This window comes from Mytilus edulis, chromosome 2 (genome assembly GCF_963676685.1).
Source record: "Mytilus edulis chromosome 2, xbMytEdul2.2, whole genome shotgun sequence".
Taxonomy (NCBI): Eukaryota; Metazoa; Mollusca; class Bivalvia; order Mytilida; family Mytilidae; genus Mytilus; species Mytilus edulis.
In genome coordinates this window covers 45428979-45448926 of record NC_092345.1, presented here as the reverse complement: position 1 = coordinate 45448926, position 19948 = coordinate 45428979, and the positions used below count along the sequence as shown (strand labels likewise).

The 19948-nt window shown below is 32.7% G+C and overlaps 2 protein-coding genes across 5 annotated transcripts in view; one reads left to right on the top strand and one right to left on the bottom strand.

Annotated features, from left to right (window-relative positions):
• Positions 1 to 1373, bottom strand: part of LOC139512245 (ZZ-type zinc finger-containing protein 3-like) — a 25631-nt gene extending 24258 nt beyond the window's left edge. The window contains exon 1 of one of the 4 annotated variants that reach the window (XM_071299731.1): positions 1325 to 1373. In XM_071299731.1, coding sequence (XP_071155832.1) covers positions 1325 to 1347 — 23 coding nt within the window. In that variant the 5' untranslated portion in view covers positions 1348 to 1373. Of the gene's footprint in view, positions 1 to 645; positions 669 to 1187 lie in introns of those variants that run through there. The other 3 variants (XM_071299732.1, XM_071299733.1, XM_071299730.1) reach the window with 3 other exon arrangements.
• A 6-nt stretch (positions 1374 to 1379) lies between these two features.
• LOC139512246 (uncharacterized) lies at positions 1380 to 12810 on the top strand. The gene is made up of 9 exons (XM_071299735.1): positions 1380 to 1646; positions 1958 to 2042; positions 4626 to 4690; positions 5895 to 6058; positions 6872 to 6937; positions 9376 to 9420; positions 9888 to 10141; positions 11078 to 11172; positions 12107 to 12810. Exons 1-9 carry the CDS (start codon positions 1477 to 1479, stop codon positions 12492 to 12494), a joined length of 1332 nt encoding a protein of 443 aa, XP_071155836.1. The 5' UTR covers positions 1380 to 1476; the 3' UTR covers positions 12495 to 12810.
• Positions 12811 to 19948: the final 7138 nt, after the last annotated feature.

Below are 19948 nucleotides of genomic sequence, written 5' to 3'. Positions count from 1 at the left end.
AACTTAAAAGTAACAGGGGAAAAAAGGGTAGAATTTGTTTGGTTTACTTCAAGTGATGGTTATTACCTTATTGAATTGCACTGACATAATACATGCATGACATGAATTAAATCCATCTGATCATTGCTGATTAAATGGAAATGACTGTAAGCATTAGTAAGTGTACAGTTTGTGCAAATTTTTAGTTACTATACTACTCTAAAATCATTTACCAAATTTAGATTATACCCCTCTTTTTGTATGCTATGCATATTACCAGCTGTTAATCATGCTTAGTTTACACTTGTATGCTTTTAGATTTAATCATGTTAATACATACATGTACATATGTAGCTTATCATACTTATATTTAATTTAAGTAATCATTCCCTCGCTATATATTGAAACTGGAAGATATATAAATATTTCACGCCCTCAAAGACTTTGTAATAAGTGCAAAGTTCTGGATGATGAATCCCATTTCTTTCTAATACATGTATGTAAAATAAATGATGATTTAAGACATGTCTTTTTTAATAATTTAAAAACTCAATACAAAGATTTTTCTTATGATAAAATGAAATATATACTAATTCCAACCACTAGTCAGCCTTTGGCCCTCTAATGGGTGTAATTTGTGCTATAAAGTTATATTGTGCTTATTACCACCACATTTTTAGTTCTTCATTTTGTGCGGTGTATAGTGTAATGTATTGCATGTGTATTCAGAGTTCTCTATAAGTGCTGGTCCTAGGGATTGACCTCCACATTTTTGGAAAGGACCAACACAATTTTGATAATTTGCAATAGAAATGACAGTACATTTAAGGACCTGTAGTTTTCTTCAAGGACCACCAAGGAAAAGAAGATTTTGAGAACTCTGTGTATAATGTGTTGTGTTGTTATAAATGTCTTTAATGTAGATTAAAAGCTCATGAGAGCTTATATTGTATCTGTTTGTATACTGCGCTGACTCTAAATAAAGCTCTTTTTTTGTGTGTCCGAAACCTGTTTATTTTCTATTCTAAGATTTGCACTTTATTATCATGATTATTTTAGCAAAACACATTCATTGAATGTGCAGAGCCAGAAGTTTCCATATACCAGATTTTTTTTCTCTCTAAAAAATGGGCTTTAATTCGTTATCAAACGTCTGTCAAATTATAGGGGGTCCGTTTTCCCGGCTTTTGCCGATATTTTCCCTTTACCCTTTCGCTTAAGATATGTCCATCAATAACATTAAGCTGCCGTGTATATAAAATAACTGAAATAACAATTTTGAAACTTTAAATTACAATGTCCATCCCTTAATCGCGAAATCTACTTTGTGAGGGTCCTTGTCTACCTTGTTTCACTGGAGGCGTCCATTTTGAAATTTCCCGGATGTTGATAAATATGACTAAGAGAAAGATTTCAACCGATACGATTATGACGATTTTCGGTTTCTAATATGAACCGAGAATGAACTGCAGATCTATATACTGAATATTCAATCAAATGGACCTTCACGAAAGAGCTCTACGGAAAGATCTAGGCGAAATAGTTGAAAGGGAAAGCAAATTGCTGTATAAAAATACCACTTGTAAATTTCTTTGCGAGAAAACACATCTAAAGAAAGTAACCGAACACCTGGACAAATGGCAGACTGTTGCTGAGAGAGATATTGAGTATATATATCGTTTTTTTATTTCTCAATTATTTTTCTTGATCATTTTCACATTTTATACAGGAAGCCCCTAGTAGAAAGGTCATTTGTTTGTTGCTATGATATTAAACAATCATATAGCGGTATTTTTTTTTTAATTCAAATCAATATGCAATTGTAAAAAAATTAACAGATACAATTCTATTAGAAAGAAGTAAAATCACATAAATACTGAACTCCGACTGAGGATTTGTTATTAATAATCATTAATTATTATAGATCTATTATTAATCTTATCACAGTAAAATTGTCAATAACATTTTTTTTCCGTAGACGACAGGAGCAAAACGTACGAAAAAAGCTAGATTACTATGAAAAGGAAAAGGACAAGTATAAAATACATGTAACTGAATACGAGGTAAGCCCGTTTCTGTACTGTAGCAGTTATAAAATTGAGAATGGAAATGGAGAATATGGCAAAGATACAACAACCCTACCAAAGAGCAGACAATAGCAGAAGGCCACTTATGGATGGGTCTTCAACACACAGTAAACTCCAAAACATATAAACATATAAATGAACTGAAATAAAAAAAAAACAAAAAAACATACAAGACCAACAAAGTCAGAGGCTCGATCCTGATTTGGTACAGGCGGAAAAATGCGGCGGGACTAAAAATGTTTTGTGAGATCTCACCCCCTCCCCCCCCCCCCACACCTATACCTCTAGCCAATGTATAGAATAAAAGAACGTACACATAGCAATATACATTTTAAATCTTGAATAAAGGTTTCACAAACCGTGAAATAGGTCATGCAGATTTGAACACGAAGCCGTCACGAAAAGTGTAAATAAATCCCCCTAAAAAACGTTCTCATCAAGTTGACCGACATTCCGCGAGAAAATGATCGTATCTAAAAAAAAAAAAAAAAAAAAAAAAAAAAAATACGTAGTAATGCCGGGAACTTTTTTTTGTGTTTTTAAAAGTTACTATAGCTTATTTTGGCCAAAAACTTTCAGAACATTGGGTCTTCAATGCTCACCGCTACATCCTTTTTTATGGTCTTTTTTTGTTTAACTTTTTTATTCGAGCGTCACTTTTGTGTCTCTTGTAGACCAACTGTCTTGCTTACAAAATCCAGTCTGGTATCCATGGTGCATGAGTTTAGAAGAACCCGATGGATTTGAGTGGTTTTGTACCATATGTGAAGGAAAAATTGTTATTATACAAATGTATTACTTACTAACTTACTTCATGCATATTATGGACAAGACTGTTTTTGATATCAGTAGATTGATGTTCAGAGGCAGATTAAGGGGGACCAGGGCCGGGCCCTCTCTTTTGTGGTTAAATTTTCGGTAGTTATATAGGGAATTACTGAAGCGTGACTAGATCGGCCCCCGTCTTAGGCAGTCAGTGGGCCCCAACTTATGAAACATTCTGGATCCGCTACAGATGTTCACGCTGATTTGCAGACTAAGTACAAAGGTACAACTTCAATAGTCTAAGATTATTACTAAAGTGTGCATTTTGTAGTAGCATGTAATAAAACTTTAGTGATTATATAAAAAAAAAAAAAAAAAAAATGAAGACAAATTAAGACAAATTAAGTCGAAGAAAAGAAATTTAGCTAGTAATAGTAGAAAAAGAATATTCGAATAAGTAAAGTGTTTTCAGTAAATATAAATAGATAGATCTGAAAAGTACAATTTTCTTTTTTTATTGGAAAATTCATATCATGTGTAAAATTGCATTAGATTTGTTTTGCTTTTCATTATTCATATTCGTGGTCTAATAGTTAAAGATGATGATGGTTTGAAGCACTTTGTATAGGATTGAAAATGCTCGTCGTCAGTAATTTTGGTTAAAGAGGTAAACTCAGTATATTCTTTGGTCACGGAAAGTGATAATATTTCGTTAAATTTAGTTCATTTATCAAAACAGAGACTTCCTCATTGAAGCACCCGTGACTGTTGAGTCAAGGTATAAAGGTAGAAAGAGGATGTAGATCGTGTTTTTCTCCGACTATGCTTTGTGTCTTTACAGCTGATAATTACACACTTAGTCCGTTTGATGTGTACAGAATGATATAATTTGGTCTTAGATACATGACATTTTTATAAGTTGTTATTGGCTTTGTTGTTTATGTTGTGTTGTTACACCACTGTATTGGGTTAAAGACAAAGACGTTTAATCCGGCAATATTCTTAATGTGCCTGTCCCAAGTCAGGAGACTCGTTTGTTGCAAAATTTGTAAAAAGTGTGTTGTATTGCATTGTTTGTTCTTGTGTTGTACTGTTGCACCAACGTCCAACAGAAACCAAATGCATGAAATGAATTTAAGCAATTTTAGGTCACCATATGGCCTTCGATAATGAGCAAAATTAATATCGTACAGCCCGCTATAAATGGCCCTATCAAGGTCATCCACTTAATGTTTATGAAGGCTCAACCTTCACTAACGTTTTGACAATGATGTAACAGAACACGATAAGAGCAGGGTGTTAAAATAAGTTGAAAAAGGTTAGACATAATTTTCGCACAAAGCACGAAAAAATCAACCAACAACTAAACAATCACAAAGACTCGATCTAAGAGTACTCACCGAATCAACTAATAAAGTATCGATATAAGAGTACTCACCGAATCAACTAACAAAGTATCGATATAAGGGTACTCACCGAATCAACTAACCAAGTATCGATATAAAAGTACTCACCGAATCAACTAATAAAGTATCGATATAAGAGTACTCACCGAATCAACTAACAAAGTATCGACATTTAAGAGTACTCACCGTTACTGGCCTTACTGAAAACTATAGTTAAAATCCAATAACAATGTATTGATGAATCATGTTACATTCGTGAGTTGATCTACTTTTGTAGGAGCTGTCTTTTTCCTTGATCACGATAGAAGAAAGATCTTGAGCACACAGTTTAAAAGTCAATTAAAGCATAAAATCAAACAACTGAAATGAAACCTTTATATTTTAACAGGAGGATGACACAGATTCGAGAGGACATTGCACCGGGTTGAGTGGAGGACTAACACATAAGAAAAGGTAGTTATTTTTTTTATTCGCAAACAAACAATAGACAACTCTGTATTTTGACAGAAAATTTGGAATTCGATAAAATTGAACATTTAAATTGTAATTAAAGTTTGCCATTAAAATTCGGTTACATTTGTTTTGTGGTAAACAATCTTTCATGGCATTGTTGAGTTTGCTTACTCCTAGGATTTCTAAGTGTAAAGCTTAGCAGTATTTTTTTTATATAATTTTCAGGACGAGAACATGTAGATTTTAAATCTCATAAATGCTCCTTTGAAAATTAGTGAATTTAGGAGATGGTATATTCAAGCTACATAATCAATCAGCATTTTTTTTTCTCAAAAAAATCAATACAATCGCCTACAAATTGGTATAAATTCGAAGTAAAAAATGCATTTTTTTTTAAAATTAGAAGTATATACGCTAAGAAAAATGAAATAAACCATACACATAAATATAAGTATTGTGACTCGATTATACTTCGGTATTGGTTATTCTAGAAACATGAGCCATGCAAATTGAAACCAGTTCCATAAAAATTAAGTTAATAATTACTAATTATCGTACTTGCTCGTTCCTACCAAGGTTATATTATACAACCCCAATGCTACTTCAAATTATGGACGGTAAGTCCAAAAGTGAATAAGCCACCCATTGCATGATCCATCAGTAGCTAGCCAGTGCTTCGCAGTTAGTAAATATGAATTATTCAATTGTACTAAAACTAAGGTTGCAACCTTAATTGACAATGATATCACTAATTTTGTCTGTTCAATGTATTTCTAGTTTTAATGCCACACATAAGAGCGTATTGGATGAATGTTTGCCGTACACACCACTGTAAACGAATACATTATATGTCATAAACGTGTATACATATTTGCATTGACAATTTCACTGAAGCATGCGCCGTATCCTAAACATGTTATCAATCTGATTGATTGTCCAGACCAGTGTTCTCAAATGAATTTCTTCCATCCTCGCACTGCTGGTTTCACCCGATCATACGAACCTTTTAAACAGCAAAACGTTCCAGTAATACATGATAACTCGACTTTGACTCAGTGGTTATCCTACCTGTATTGAATAACGTGACTGCAAAAATCTTTCTGTCATCAACTAAGAAAAAATGTTTTATCAACACGATTCAAATATACAATAAATTGAATAATTCTGTATTAATAGTTTATTAAAAACATTTCCTTAATTACAGTTTCCACGCTCGCCCAAAATCAGGCGAGCGGATATCAGGTCCACGATCCGGTCGTCGTGCCACGATTGAGCTCAGCAGCCCAAGGAGTTTATTTGAACTTAAAAAAGCATCCTCTACAGCATTAGCACTTGACAAGGATCCTTCCATGACCAATCTAGAAAAAAGTAAGATGATAAAAACGTCTCGATTAAAAAATAATATGCAAATAATCTGACCCAACAATAAGTATTAAAACTTTCATGTATTTCAATGACCCAATTGTTTTGAATAATTATACTGTACATTGTTTGTTTGTGTGGTTCATAAGTGTTTCTCGTTTCTCGTTTTTTATATTGATTAGACCGTTCTTTTCCCTGTTTGAATGGTTTTACATTAGTAATTTCTAGGACCCTTTATAGCTTGCTGTTCGGTGTGAGCCTAGGCTCCGTGTTGAAGACCGTACCCTGACCTATAATGGTTTACTTTTATAAATTGTGACTTGGATGGAGAGTTGTCTCATAGGCACTCATACAAGACCTTCCTATGTCTATGTACATACATATACATATTCGTTCCTTGTTTTATTTAGGAGCATTTTTTATTCGTTTTTGCTGGTTTTTTTTTTTCTATTTTTCGTTCTGTTTGTTTGTTTGTTTGTCTTTTTTATATGGATAAGCCCGTTTGAATAAAAAAAAGTATTCTCTGTAAGACCCAAACTATTGTATAGAATTAAAACTTGGTACATATAATTGTATAAAATAATTGATTGTAGAAATAAAAAAAGGGTCAGGAGTAAGTAATTTTCTGTGTATGCAATAATGGCAAACACTTCAGCTTTAGTATGATTTAGATAATGGTTAAGCGAAATGAAAAAATAAATAGTTGTGCACATTTTTCTAGTCAAATTTGGAACTAATTGATTCACGTGACTCTGGTTTTTGTGTCGCTTTTATCAGGGTTAAACTTTTCGTTAATTGGTTTTTTCTTCATGTTTTCAGAAAAAATGCATGAGAAGCTTACATCAGAGAAAGTATCCGATAAATGCAGCACTTTCTTGAAGGCGGGTTTGTATCAATTATAATTTATGATATATAATTGTACCTGACTAGATTAACGATGAACAATTCAATTCTGCAATTAATTCGACCATCTGAAGCGAATGACATTACTAGAAATGACGGCTATATCTATTAAACAGCCATCTAAAAGCAACTAACATTTCATACAAGTGAGAGGTTTAGCGCTATAAAACCAGGTTCAATCCACCATTTTGTACATAAGAAAATGCATGTACCAAGTCAGGAATATGACAGTTGTCCATTCGTTTGATGTGTTTGAGCTTTTGATTTTGCCATTTGATTAGGGACTTTCCGTTTTCAATTTTCATCGGAGTTCAGTATTTTTGTGATTTAACATTTTTCTATATATATTCAATTGCGGTATAATAATAAAAAAAAACCAGTATTAACAGATTGTTAGATGGTTGGATAAGCACAGATTCAACGCCTAATTAGTAATCTAGACATTGCAATTAAGGTCGCAAACTTGCTGATTCAAAGCATATATGAACCCTGCTTGGTACATACATTTTTTACACCGTACTCAACACAAAAGACAACATGAGTAAAATTGATGCTTTGGTTGAAGTAAATTGCTTTTTAAAACACCAGGCTGGTGTTTTACTGAGAGTCATACATGTTATACATTTTTGCATGGATTATCTGCCCAAGGGCACACCAATCAAAAGTGTAAGCAACAAAGTGTTGTATTGTTTTGTCCTGAATATTCATGGAATATCTACCCTAGTCAAACTCAGTTAAAGCCCCAGTCCCACTAGACCACGATCGCACTACGCTCACCGCGATTTAGAATAAATTTAGATCGTGGTGAGGTCGCGGTATGAGCGGCATGAAAATATAAATTTTCTTTGCTTTCACGATACTACTACGTCCTCATTACGCTTCTACAATGATCCCGCTACGATTATACCACGTTCTCACCGCGCTTATTCTGCGACCTCACTACGCTTATCAAGATCTGTCTACGCTCTTCACGTTCTCACTACGACCATACAACGAGTTATCCGATTGAAACACGATCTTACTGCGATTATAGCACGTTCTTACCACGATTATATTACGTTCATACCGCGATCTTACTACGTTATCATCAATAACGTCAACATCGTGTTCCATATCAATAGAGTTCCATTCCTTCTATTTCTGATTAATACGTAGATTTCTCGGAAACAATACAGTCATGCCACCAAAATCTACTAGAACACATGGGCGTGGTGGTAGGGGCTGATGTAGAGGCAGAAGGAGCAAAGTAACGAATCCTGATCAAGCAGAGATGTCGGACCGACAAATCCAACCTACATTACAACCTATTGCTGGTCCATAAAGCTCAAATGACGACATTTTTGTAAAAGATAGCAGAGATGATACAGATGTGTCAATATATATAGGAAGGTGTGGTATGAGTGCCATAGAGACAACTCTAAATCCAGGTAACAATTTATAAAAGTAAACCATTATAGGCCAAGGTACGGCCTTCAACACGGAGCCTTGGCTCACACCGAACAGCACGCTATAAAGGCCCCAAAAAATTACTAGACGTGTAAAACTATTTAAACCTGAAAACCAACGGTCTAATCTATAAAAACGAGAAGCAAGGTTGAGCCGTTAGAGCAAATGGATAATTACATTCAGACAAACAAAATCTGGGGAGCTTTTTTATATATTTTATATGAAAATGACAATGAGAATAATGGTCGTAGTGTGAACGTAGTCAGGTCGCAAGAATAGCGTGATGAGGACGGCAAGGGCGTGCTAGAATCGTACTATGGTCGTAAACATCGTGGTATAGTCGTAGTGGAATCATAGTTTGGTCGCGGTGAGAACGTGATGGTCGAAGTGAGGTCGTGATAACGTCGCTGTGAGATCGTAGCGCAATATCTCCGAATAGAATCACGTTTTTGCTACGCTTTCGATACGACAGCGACAGCGACCTTTGCGATCTTACTACGATCTTAGTGCGCTCTCACTACGCTTCTACTACGACCTGATTTCTCCACGACTGCACCACGATTGTTTTGAACATGTTCAAAGTTGGTCTCGCTCTTCACGATCTTGAAGACCTCACCACGACCGTGATACGACCTAACTGCGATCTACACGATCGTACTACGATCATCAAAATTTGCATTTTTTTCACAGATCGTAGTGCGATCGTGGCCTAGTGGGACTGCGGTATAACATAAAGCGTGTTGCACAGTCGTTTAACCTCGGACGACTCCGCTCAATGTGACCCCGCTTCTCTCTTTCGTAATATATGCAGGTACGGAATCGACCGAGTTTTGACGAATGACGTCGTGCATAGTTATGAAAGAAAGAACGTCACAAGAGAAAAACACAACCGTTAAATATTTGTTTTGACTGACAGACATTGAGACCAAGTACTTCAAAATATATTTTCTCATTCAAAGTCTTATCAATTTCAGACGATTTGAGAGCTGGCAGACAAAGAAGGAAATCATTACCTGCAAGTAAGTTAAAAATTACAAAAAAAAAACCCTCAAAACACACGTTATTAATTTCATGAATCATGTGTCTGAAGCGCTTTTCTGGATTTTTCTTCACCAGGAACGCCAAAAGTCTTATAGGTTAAAGCCGCGAAAAGAATGTTTAAGAACCGAAACCGTCAAAGAACTATATTTGTCATGCCGGGACAGGTTGCGCTCTTTTTTGAAAGGCGTACAGCGATCGACCTGTGTACATCCGCTCATCCTGTGGTATTTGTTTGATGGATAATTATGTCATGGGGTCGAACAAAAAGTCCTTATTTTTATACAGCTGGCCACAACACAGTCACTATTACGCAAAGAAAGCTTTAAAAATGACATCCAATTATTTGGAAACTATAAATAATACAAATTGAGCCCTCGTTGGATAACTGCTTCAGAATATGTATTGCACTCCGACCCTATTATTAGTAAACACATCTTTGTTTCAGACGTTTCCGGTGTTCCATTACTTCTGGTAACGGACGAGTCTGGAGTTTCAGATATGGCACTCACACATGAAACACAAGAGAAAAGTGCACACGAGAAAAGTGTGATGGCTAAACAACATGCTTTGGGCAAAGGAAAAGCAGTTACGGCTGCTGAGGAAGAGGCTAGTTTTTATACCATGGCTATGTCGTCTGCGAGTAATCGGGATGAATTCCATGCAGTCACCGACACCAAATCACGCAGACGGGGTTCTCAGGTAAATATCCAAGTGATTTTTTTTACAGAAGTAAATTGTTTGGTATCGTTTTAAAGTAGAAGAATAGACACTCTAAACTAAATTAACAGTTTGTGTTTCATAGAATATCAGAGAGAGGTTTTGTTTTTGCAGTTTGGTTTAATAATGTATGAAGAGTTCGGGGCTTCAACGATAGAATGAATACAAAATCAAAAGTAAACGAACAAAGCAGCAACACAACAATAGCCGAAAATATCTATGTAATGAAATCTATGATGAGTTTATTATTCATAATTTACACTGCTATTATAAAATATACATTGCGGTAATAAAAAGATCAACTGATATGAAACGTCCTTATCTTGTTCGTTTGTTTTTGCCACAGAACATTTATATGATGTAATACCTTTTTGTTAAATTGTTGTGTCGAGCTGATATTAAAAAGGACAAATCTACATATATAATAAAATTGAGAAAGGAAATGGTGAATATGTCAAAGCGACAACCACCCGACCATAGAGCAAACAACAGCCGAAGGCAACCAATGGGTCTTCAATGTAGCGAGAATTCCCGCACCCGTAGGTGTCCTTCAGCTGGCCCCTAAAATATGCATAATAGTACAGTGATAATGGACGTCATATAAAAAACGTCATATAAGTATGCTTGCAAGTTTAAATATAAATATTTCGTTACATATGTACTTAAATTGCATACCATTTTTTGTCCTACCCTTTTCATGACAAAACTACTGAAAGACAACACTGATTAGAGTATTTACAAAGAAAGCAATTACAAAAGAGCTGAAGAGAAAACGAATTTGGAAACTGGAAAGAGAAAACAAATATTCGAACCATATAAACGAAACAGTTTATTTTCTTCGTTAGAATCCGAATTTGGAATCTAAAAGTAAAGTGTGTAAATGCTATGCAAGTTTTAACCTATTTATTTTAATCACAGCCATCAACTATACCTACCGGTGGCAAGCATTATATTGATTTGGCAAGATTAAAAGAGGTGGAGGAATTACTTTATGAGACAAGTCAATTTCGAAGGTAAGTAAATCCTATTACATACTTGTTGTTCCGAATTTTTACGGATAACGACATTCGTGATTTTAACTGTACTGAGACAAAAACCGAGATGTCAGGGTTGTTCTCTTGTTGTAATAACCCGAATAATTCAGTGGTCGACCCTGCCACTCGCGACGATAATCGTCTCGTGTAGCCACCGTCGAGAAGATGAATAGAATGACTGAATTATTCGAGTTATTGTTGTCCAATATCGAGAACTACTGAAGTCTCTACTCAAATGGAAAAATTAACAGCTCAAACACATCAAACGAAAGGACAACAACTTTCATATTCCTGACTTGGTACAAGCATTTTTCTCAGGCATTTTTCTGTAGAAAATTGTGGAGTACACCTGGATTTATAGCTATATAAACCTCTCACTTGTATGAAAGTCGCATAAAATTCCATTATATTGACAACACAATGTTGGAAGAAAACAAACAGACATAATAGGTGAAAAATGTAAAAAATTAGGGGACAGTTGTGAACATTGTGTTATTATCTTAATCACTATAACATCAAGCAATATATAATATTTAATATGGCACATGAACACATTGACAGGATTTATAAGTACAGAGACTTGTCATATGTAAGAAAGAAACACAATAAGGCACATAGAAAAATCATATTAGCAAAAATGAAAGACAAGAATACAGAAATTATCATAAAACAATAACACTATGACGGGATGTATAAGTACAGAGCCACGTCATATGTAACAAAGAACACAAAAAGTCATATAGACAAAGCATACCATAGTCATCGATGACAACATTTGGGTAAGAAAAAATGCACTCTATAGATTCTGTTGTTGAAATTTATTCACATTACTGGGCAGTATGATCATAAACGTCTGTGTTGTACATTTATATTTTTTCTATATACTAGTATTTCTACCCTAAAATTCATTCAGAAAACAGAAAAGCGCCACACCTGATAGTCATACTGCACGTGTTCAAATGCGTCGTCTTGATAGGCTGAAAGAAATTCTCGATTCAATGAAGAAGAAACCAGAGGCGCCTACATTCAAACCAATGGAAATGTTAAACTGTAGCTACCTTCGTCTTTCAAAATCAAACGTGGAGGAGTTAGAAGATATGGTTCGTAAGGCGGGCATGGATCCCGGAATACATGTCCATAGTGATTTAACAGGCTACGATCTATTTGCTGATCTTAAAAGAGAGGCTGAAGCAGAACAAAGATTACATACCGAAGACGGCCCTTCAAGACTGACACCTACGCCCTCCCCTACACCCAGTAGAAGACACTCCGTTAAATCTGTTTCTTCGCTACACCATTAAATATATGAAAGAAATGATGTCATCAAAGAGATGTCAGCCTTCTTAAGGTCTAACATACATCACATAGAAGCTTTGGAAAATTGATTTAAAAAAAAAGAATTAAAAAAACCCACATATGCAGCTATCTATTAGATTTTCATATCGCAGCATACACAATGCGTATAGAAAGTAAACGGGTATGTAATCTGTCACCTACTGTAAGTGTGTAGGATTAACATGAAGTAATTGTCGCGCAATTCTATAATGTAAACATGCAATTATTGTTATCTTTTTTAAATAAAATGGCTTAATTTATCAGAGCCAAGTGCGCACAGTATTCTTAGGTTGTTTTGTAATAATCAGTAAATAAATTTGGAAGCGAAGGTCAAGGTATCATACTGACGTTTTACTTTGATTTGAACTTTTAATATAAGATTATTCACACTACCGGCACGTGATTTAGAATATATCATACAATAAATGCTTTTTTGACTTCCCAAAACCCATGCCTTCATGCTTTTATTACAAACACGTATATAAGGAGGTCTACAATGACAGTCTAATATAAACTTAATCCGTAACATCCATTTTGTTACATCTTGTGATCAATTTTATTTGGCAATCGCCAATGGCAATCAGCAGGGTTAAAGAACATCAATTGTTCGACCTGTTAGTCAAATGCGTTTTGTTTAAATATACTTTTTCACTTTTTTGGTCTTTTGGAAAATGTTGTTTGTGCTGTATTTAGACCCTTTTACAACGAAATTTGTTTTACATGCACAGGTATAAAAATTGCGGTTTTTATTCAACGCAATCATAGGTTTGAACGTAGTTTTCAATTTAGACTTGTTTATATATATATATATTATATATACATAACTACTCTAAATATCAGCACAACAATGTAAATATACAAACGTGTGTTCTTCCCTTGTCGGGTTTCGAACTCATGCTGTAGGGATATTGAGACACCACTTGCCTGCAAACTACTCTTCTAATCCTTCCATGAGTGATTTCCATCACTTTGATTTTACTAAAAGTACTTGACGACAGTCTTTTAAGTTGGATGATGAAAATGCATATCTTCGAAAAAATATATTTTTTTGTGTGTAATAACTAGGGTTTATAATCTTCAAGCACTGAAATCTTCGGTCTAGACCACTCGGCCACCTAAACTGAACAAGGTGTAAAAAACTCTGTTTTCAGCTGTGTATCACCTTCACTGGTGATCCAATGAATGTTCATTGCTGATTAATCATATTATTATAATCTGTACTCAAATAATTGGTACAACTCAGTGTCTATAGATGCGAATAATAATATTGTTTTTTTGGCACTTGTAATAGTAGTTGTATTTTGTTCTAAACAAGTGACAACTCTATGACAGAATGAATTTGTTTCGTATATAACTACTTTTTTCATAATAAGTCTTCAAGTCTACTAGCCAGTTTTTAGCAGTTTGCCTTTAATTTTCCAAAGAAATATCCTCAGGAAATATCCCTGTCCTCGATAAGATTGCATTTCAATGCCGTTTTCTATTTGATGATAACAATGTGTATATAAATAATTAAATGGATTAATCTTTAAAGCATGTTATTAATTATCATACATGGTTCCATATTTTTGAATTTATTTTCTAGCACTTGATTATTATAGACTAAAAAATTATTAAACTGACTCATCAAATAACAGAAGAAAAAAAAACAATTTCCTTTTATTAATCAAGAGCGGAAACGTGTAAGATGTATATGATATATAGTTTATAATGACCAATGTTGATGGTCAACAGTATTTTGCACTAGGTCTGACCAAACCACTTCATTTGTTTGTTTTTTCATCTGTCATATTTATTATGATACTATATTTTTTATGAAAGGGACATACTTATATTTTCTTTTTATTATCTTCCCTCTGTCATTATGACAGTATTTTATAGTGCACATGTGTTTCAATTTAAGGGACACCCCACGTGCAAAGATAAATTTATGTGTAACATGTTTTAAGTGTTCGCGTGCCTTTATGTGTAATTATTTGACAATTAAGTAACTTGTACCAGATACTTTCGTTTGTTCGTAAAATATAAATAGGTTTTTGGTGATACTGGTAAAATAATAATAAATAATAACAAAATAATAAATAATATTTCTTGACATACATGAAAACATCAAAGCTAGAAATTTTTAATGTTATAGTGACAGCTTTTATTATAAAAATACAGTGACGTGGTTCTTACTTCAAATTATGTTTCTTTCTCGAACAAAATAGATTTATTATAGGCAAAATCATAAGGTAAAAATTCCAGTCAACATTTTTTCCTCGTTTCCTCTTCAAAATGTTGGTGTTAAACACACAGTTAAAGGCCTGAAAAAATATTGTTCAACTTTATATCTACTTATTAGACAAGTGGAACCATATACACTGCAAAATCGAATACTTGTTCTTTGAACTTTTATATAAATAAACGCTAGAGCAAGCAGGTAAACTTTTCAGTTTTTTCTTTAAAACAATGAATATTTTAGCAAACTATTCTAGGGTTTATAGGTGCGAGCAAATTTAAAAGTTAGCTTTCAAACTTTTTTGAAGAAGCGAGAAACTATTTTTTTTAAACAAAAACAAAAATATTGAATTCATATATTTTAGAGAGAGCGGTGACATTTCAACGAACAATTTGTTGATTATTATTTAATGCAGGGATAAATTAGAGACTACAGGGAATTGTGAGATGGAGAATCCGAAAAACATTCAACCAATTTTGAGTAACTTTTAAGAATGATATATTTGCAAATTTTATTTAAAATTCTGCGTTTCTTTTCTTTTTTTAATATATATATATACAAACAACCATATGAAGTACCCCTAGAGTTAGAATTTATTACATGGTTTCTATTATATAAAGAAAGTTGACTATTTTAAAATCATTGCTCGAAACGTTTTTATTCGAGAACAACGGATTACTTTTTATGTTGACAAAACGCGCGTCTTGCGTAACCAATGACAAGTCTATCTGTGACATTTATGGAAAATACTGATTCGATTAAAAACTATTTGTTTCTTTCTATCTTTAGTGAGTTACGATATTGATCAACTAATACCAAAGATAAGAGATCATAAGAGTCAATAATAAAAATACCGAACTTCAGAAAAATTCAAAACGGAAAGTCTCTGAACAAATTAATGTCTAAATTAGAAGCTCAAACCCATCTATCAAATGGAAATCAATAGTCATATCTCTGACTTGGCACATACATTTACATATGTAGAAAATGCTGGATTAGCATTATCCCTAAAGGTAGTCAGTTGACGCTTTCTTTCATATAAGAGTCAACAGTAGTTTAACGAGGTACGAATCAATTTAATTTGGAATATACAAATCAAGTGAAAAATATCCGAGGAAATGGTTAACTGAAACAAACTGCTACAGTATGTGCCTTGCAATAGTCTTTGGTTGTTGTTTCTTTCCGTCTATTTGATTGTTCAATAGCAAAACTAGATGATTAATTGAAACACAATTATGAGAATAAATTATCATTTCAGATCAAAAACTGTCATTGTAGTTTGAATTCAGGATACTATTGGGAAAAAACGAGCAAAACATATAGAGCTTTAAAACTTTGAAAAGGAATCCAATGAACACTATATCTACGAAAGGAAGAAAATATTGTCGATACTAACTGTGATGTGCTTATAATTTAATGAGCATGTGGTCTGGGCTCATTTATTGGGATTATCCATCCCATTTTAATGAAGACTCTACGGTGGATTCATTATAATTCGTTGGATACCAATTTTCGTGGGTTTCGTGGGTATAGGTGAGCCACGAATTCAAAACGAATATGCAAGTTTCTAGTAATTCACGAAAATTGATACCCACGAAAAAAAATGAATCCACAGTATCTTGAAAATTCAACAACCACATATATCAAAGTTTGTTTCATAGTTTATAAAAGTCATTACTGATACCAAACTTAAAATTTATTTAACAAGACGCGACTTTTGTTTAAGGTACAAGGACTACAATACTTTCAATTATATATTTTAAGTATAAACATTGTTAATATCTACAGATATAAAAGATACAAAAAATGAAGAAAAAATTAAGAAAGGAAGAAAGAAAGAAGTATGCTCTTATAAATTAACTGTTTACAAACCTCTTGATTTTTTTTAATACTAAGGCTTTTCTGCCTCGATCAGGAATAGATTACCTTAGCTGTATTTGGCAACACTTTTAGGAATTTTGGTCCTAATGCTCTTCAACTCCGTACTTTTTTGATTTTTTTTTTTGTATTTTTGTATTTTTTTTAAAGACTTTTTTGGATTCGAGCGTCACTGACGAGTCTTTTGTAGACGAAACGTACGTCTGGCGTACATACAAAATTTAATCCTGGTATCTATGATGAGTTTATTTTTTCACAAGTTCAAATTCCAAACTTTCGGCATCGAACGTACTCCAAATATGTGTGATTTGCATATCAATCATATATACATCAAACAGTTTTTTTTACTGTCAAAAGGTAGTATTGCACTTTTTAAATTAATGTCGGCAATCGGTTGAAATTCAAACAAACAGACATTTCGATATTAATCTTTTCAAATCTATGGAATTCCAACTACTTAAAATATACTAGTACAAACAATGACTTTGACATAACAATAATGATTTATTGTTTATTTGTTTGTCCAAGCAAAACATTCAAATATCCCTTCTGAATTTATTATTACACTTTTTGCTAAAAAAAAAGAACTCTCGATCAAATAAGAGTTACCTTACTTTGTTTAGTACTCCTGTATTCTTCGTAATTTTTTTCTTTTCATTCTGTATTTAAAAAGTATTTAACACTTGACGAACCTCCACCAGTATTTTAATTGTGTATGTAGATAGCTAGATTTTATCTGTATTGAATTAAATGAATTGTTATTCGGGAGAACAACATAATGAGTATAACAATATAATTGTATTACGCTAACGAACTAATAAACACAAGTAATTACTGTAAATAACAAGAAAATTGACGTCCAATTTATATAAAATCTTATTAAGTAGGTAGTATATTACAATGTAGACAGTGCTTTTTTTTTTGGAATTTTTTAAAAGTGAAAAGGATACATTTTAAGTTGTTTTAAAAGGATATATTCATAATCAATTTCCAAAGGTAAATTTGCGATTTTATTTTAAATAGAGGTTGATACATGTATATTTATTTTATTCATACTTGTATTTCCATTTACGACCTCTTCAGCTACTTTTAATAATACTATCAATGTTAATGACAAAACAGTACCAACAGGAAATTTCGTTTTGTAAAATTAAGTCGTTGTAGTACTATTTTCAATGGGTTTGGCTTGAATTGGATACCTTACTACATCAGCCTGATAGAAACAAATGAAGAAAATGAATTATCGTTCAGGTTTCAAGAATTTAAACAAAACTATGGTGTTCTATCTTTATCTTTGTAATTAAAAGGTTTTGGATCTATGTGAAAGGAAATACATGTGTATAAAATGTTGAAAAATTAACCCTACTGAATAAATTTCATTCGTTCGAATCGCTTTTCTCGTGCACCTCCATTATAAGTTCAACTTTGCCTGAGGGAGTTGAAACTTTTGATACCGACATGATTTACACCAATCCGCTTGATATCTTTTATGAGTTTTTACAATTACAGATTCTATTCTATTGTTGGTGCACGTTTTATCCCGAAGGTACCACCAGCTCAGTATTGTCAGTCTTTCTGTGCTGAATTGTAACATTTATCATTTGCTTTCTGTAAATTTTCTGCTTACAGTTAAAATACGCAAAAAAAAGACTTTTTCTTCCCTTTACATTGACTGCATTAGCCATATGTACTAGAACTTTGATGAACTTTTGATTTCAATAATTTTCAAATTCATATATGATTTGGCTAACAAATGTTAAAATTTGAGAGACACTGATGAGAAGTATGTAGAAACAACGTGCGTCTAGCGTACCTAATTCAACCCTGGTACATTTGATTAGATTTTTAGTGGTATTCCTCTATTTTTCAAATATCACTTTAAGTGTTATAAACTTAACTTTATGATTAAAAAGACTGAAAATATCATGTTTAATTGAAGTGTCTTGAGCGTTTGGTATTTTTTATGTAGTTGTTTGAAATACCAACATTTTTTTTATATAAAAATTGCATTTGTCTGTGTAATTCTGTTGTCATGATAAGGAAGTTTCCGTTTAAAATTTCCCTTGGAATTCTGTATTTTCATTGTTGTACTGTTAAACACTATTACGTAACAAATTCGTTTATATCTCCCGATTTTGTCGACGTTTTCCACAAAACATGATGAGTGTTATGTAGACAAAACGTGCCCCTAGCGTACCTTATTATACAACGTGGTATATTTGAAAAAAAAATGTTATTTTAATCTATTTCGTTTATTTAAATATAACTTAAACTATCACGAATTTAACTTCAGGATTGATAATACCGAAAACATAATGTTGAAACCAATTGTCTTCAGCGTTTGGTACTTTTAATATTATTACCGTGTTTAAAATACTAACAAATTATATTTTTTTGTATATTAAATGTCATTTGTCTGTAATTCTGTAAATGAATCTGATACAGTGTGTAATAGTACAACGACAAAAATACCGTACTCCTTAAAAAATTCAAAGAGGAAAGTCCTTTATCATTTTAAATCTGTGAAACGTTTTAAATACATGACTAAAAATATTTTTAAAACGAACAAAAGACATGTTATTCATATAATTCCACCTGATAGATGGTAGACCATACGATTTTATAAAACTATACAAAACTTTCAGTTTTTATTTTTTTTTACTTATACACCGAATTCTAAAAGATATTAAACAAGTACTTTTTGTTGGTAACATTTTTTATCAAAATTAGATATTTATACAATTGGCCAATCTTATGTATACCATTAATCTATTATTTATTCCATAGAATATTATATATATTATATATTGTATTCAAGAGAAAAAAGTATGAGCTGATAAAATTATACTGTATTGAAACTATACTGTAAATTTAATTACATTTTTAATTTACATATATTAAAAGGTTTGAGATGACAGCAAGTTTAGAATTAAAAAAAACTCTTTCAAGCACAAACTAGTATATGATACACATTACTGGTAATTTGTTCTAATTTAAAACAATGTATTGGAAGGGAGTGGTGGTAAAAAAGGTAATGATATACTTAAAAAAACGCAGTTCATTAACATGATTCAAATTATTTTTTCCAGATGGTAAAGGAAGGATTTTTGTTTTTCAAAGTTGAAAAAAAAATAGTTTTCATTTACTTAGGTTTGATATGAACACCGTTATCATTCTTTTTCTATTGTATTTTTTTGTTTCTTATTGGTTTTTTTGGTCTACTTTACAAAGGCAAGTGAAGGACAAATAATTGAAAAATAGTATAACGCTATACAAAATATCATAATCACCAATCAGTATGTCAAATTTCAGTTTTTAATT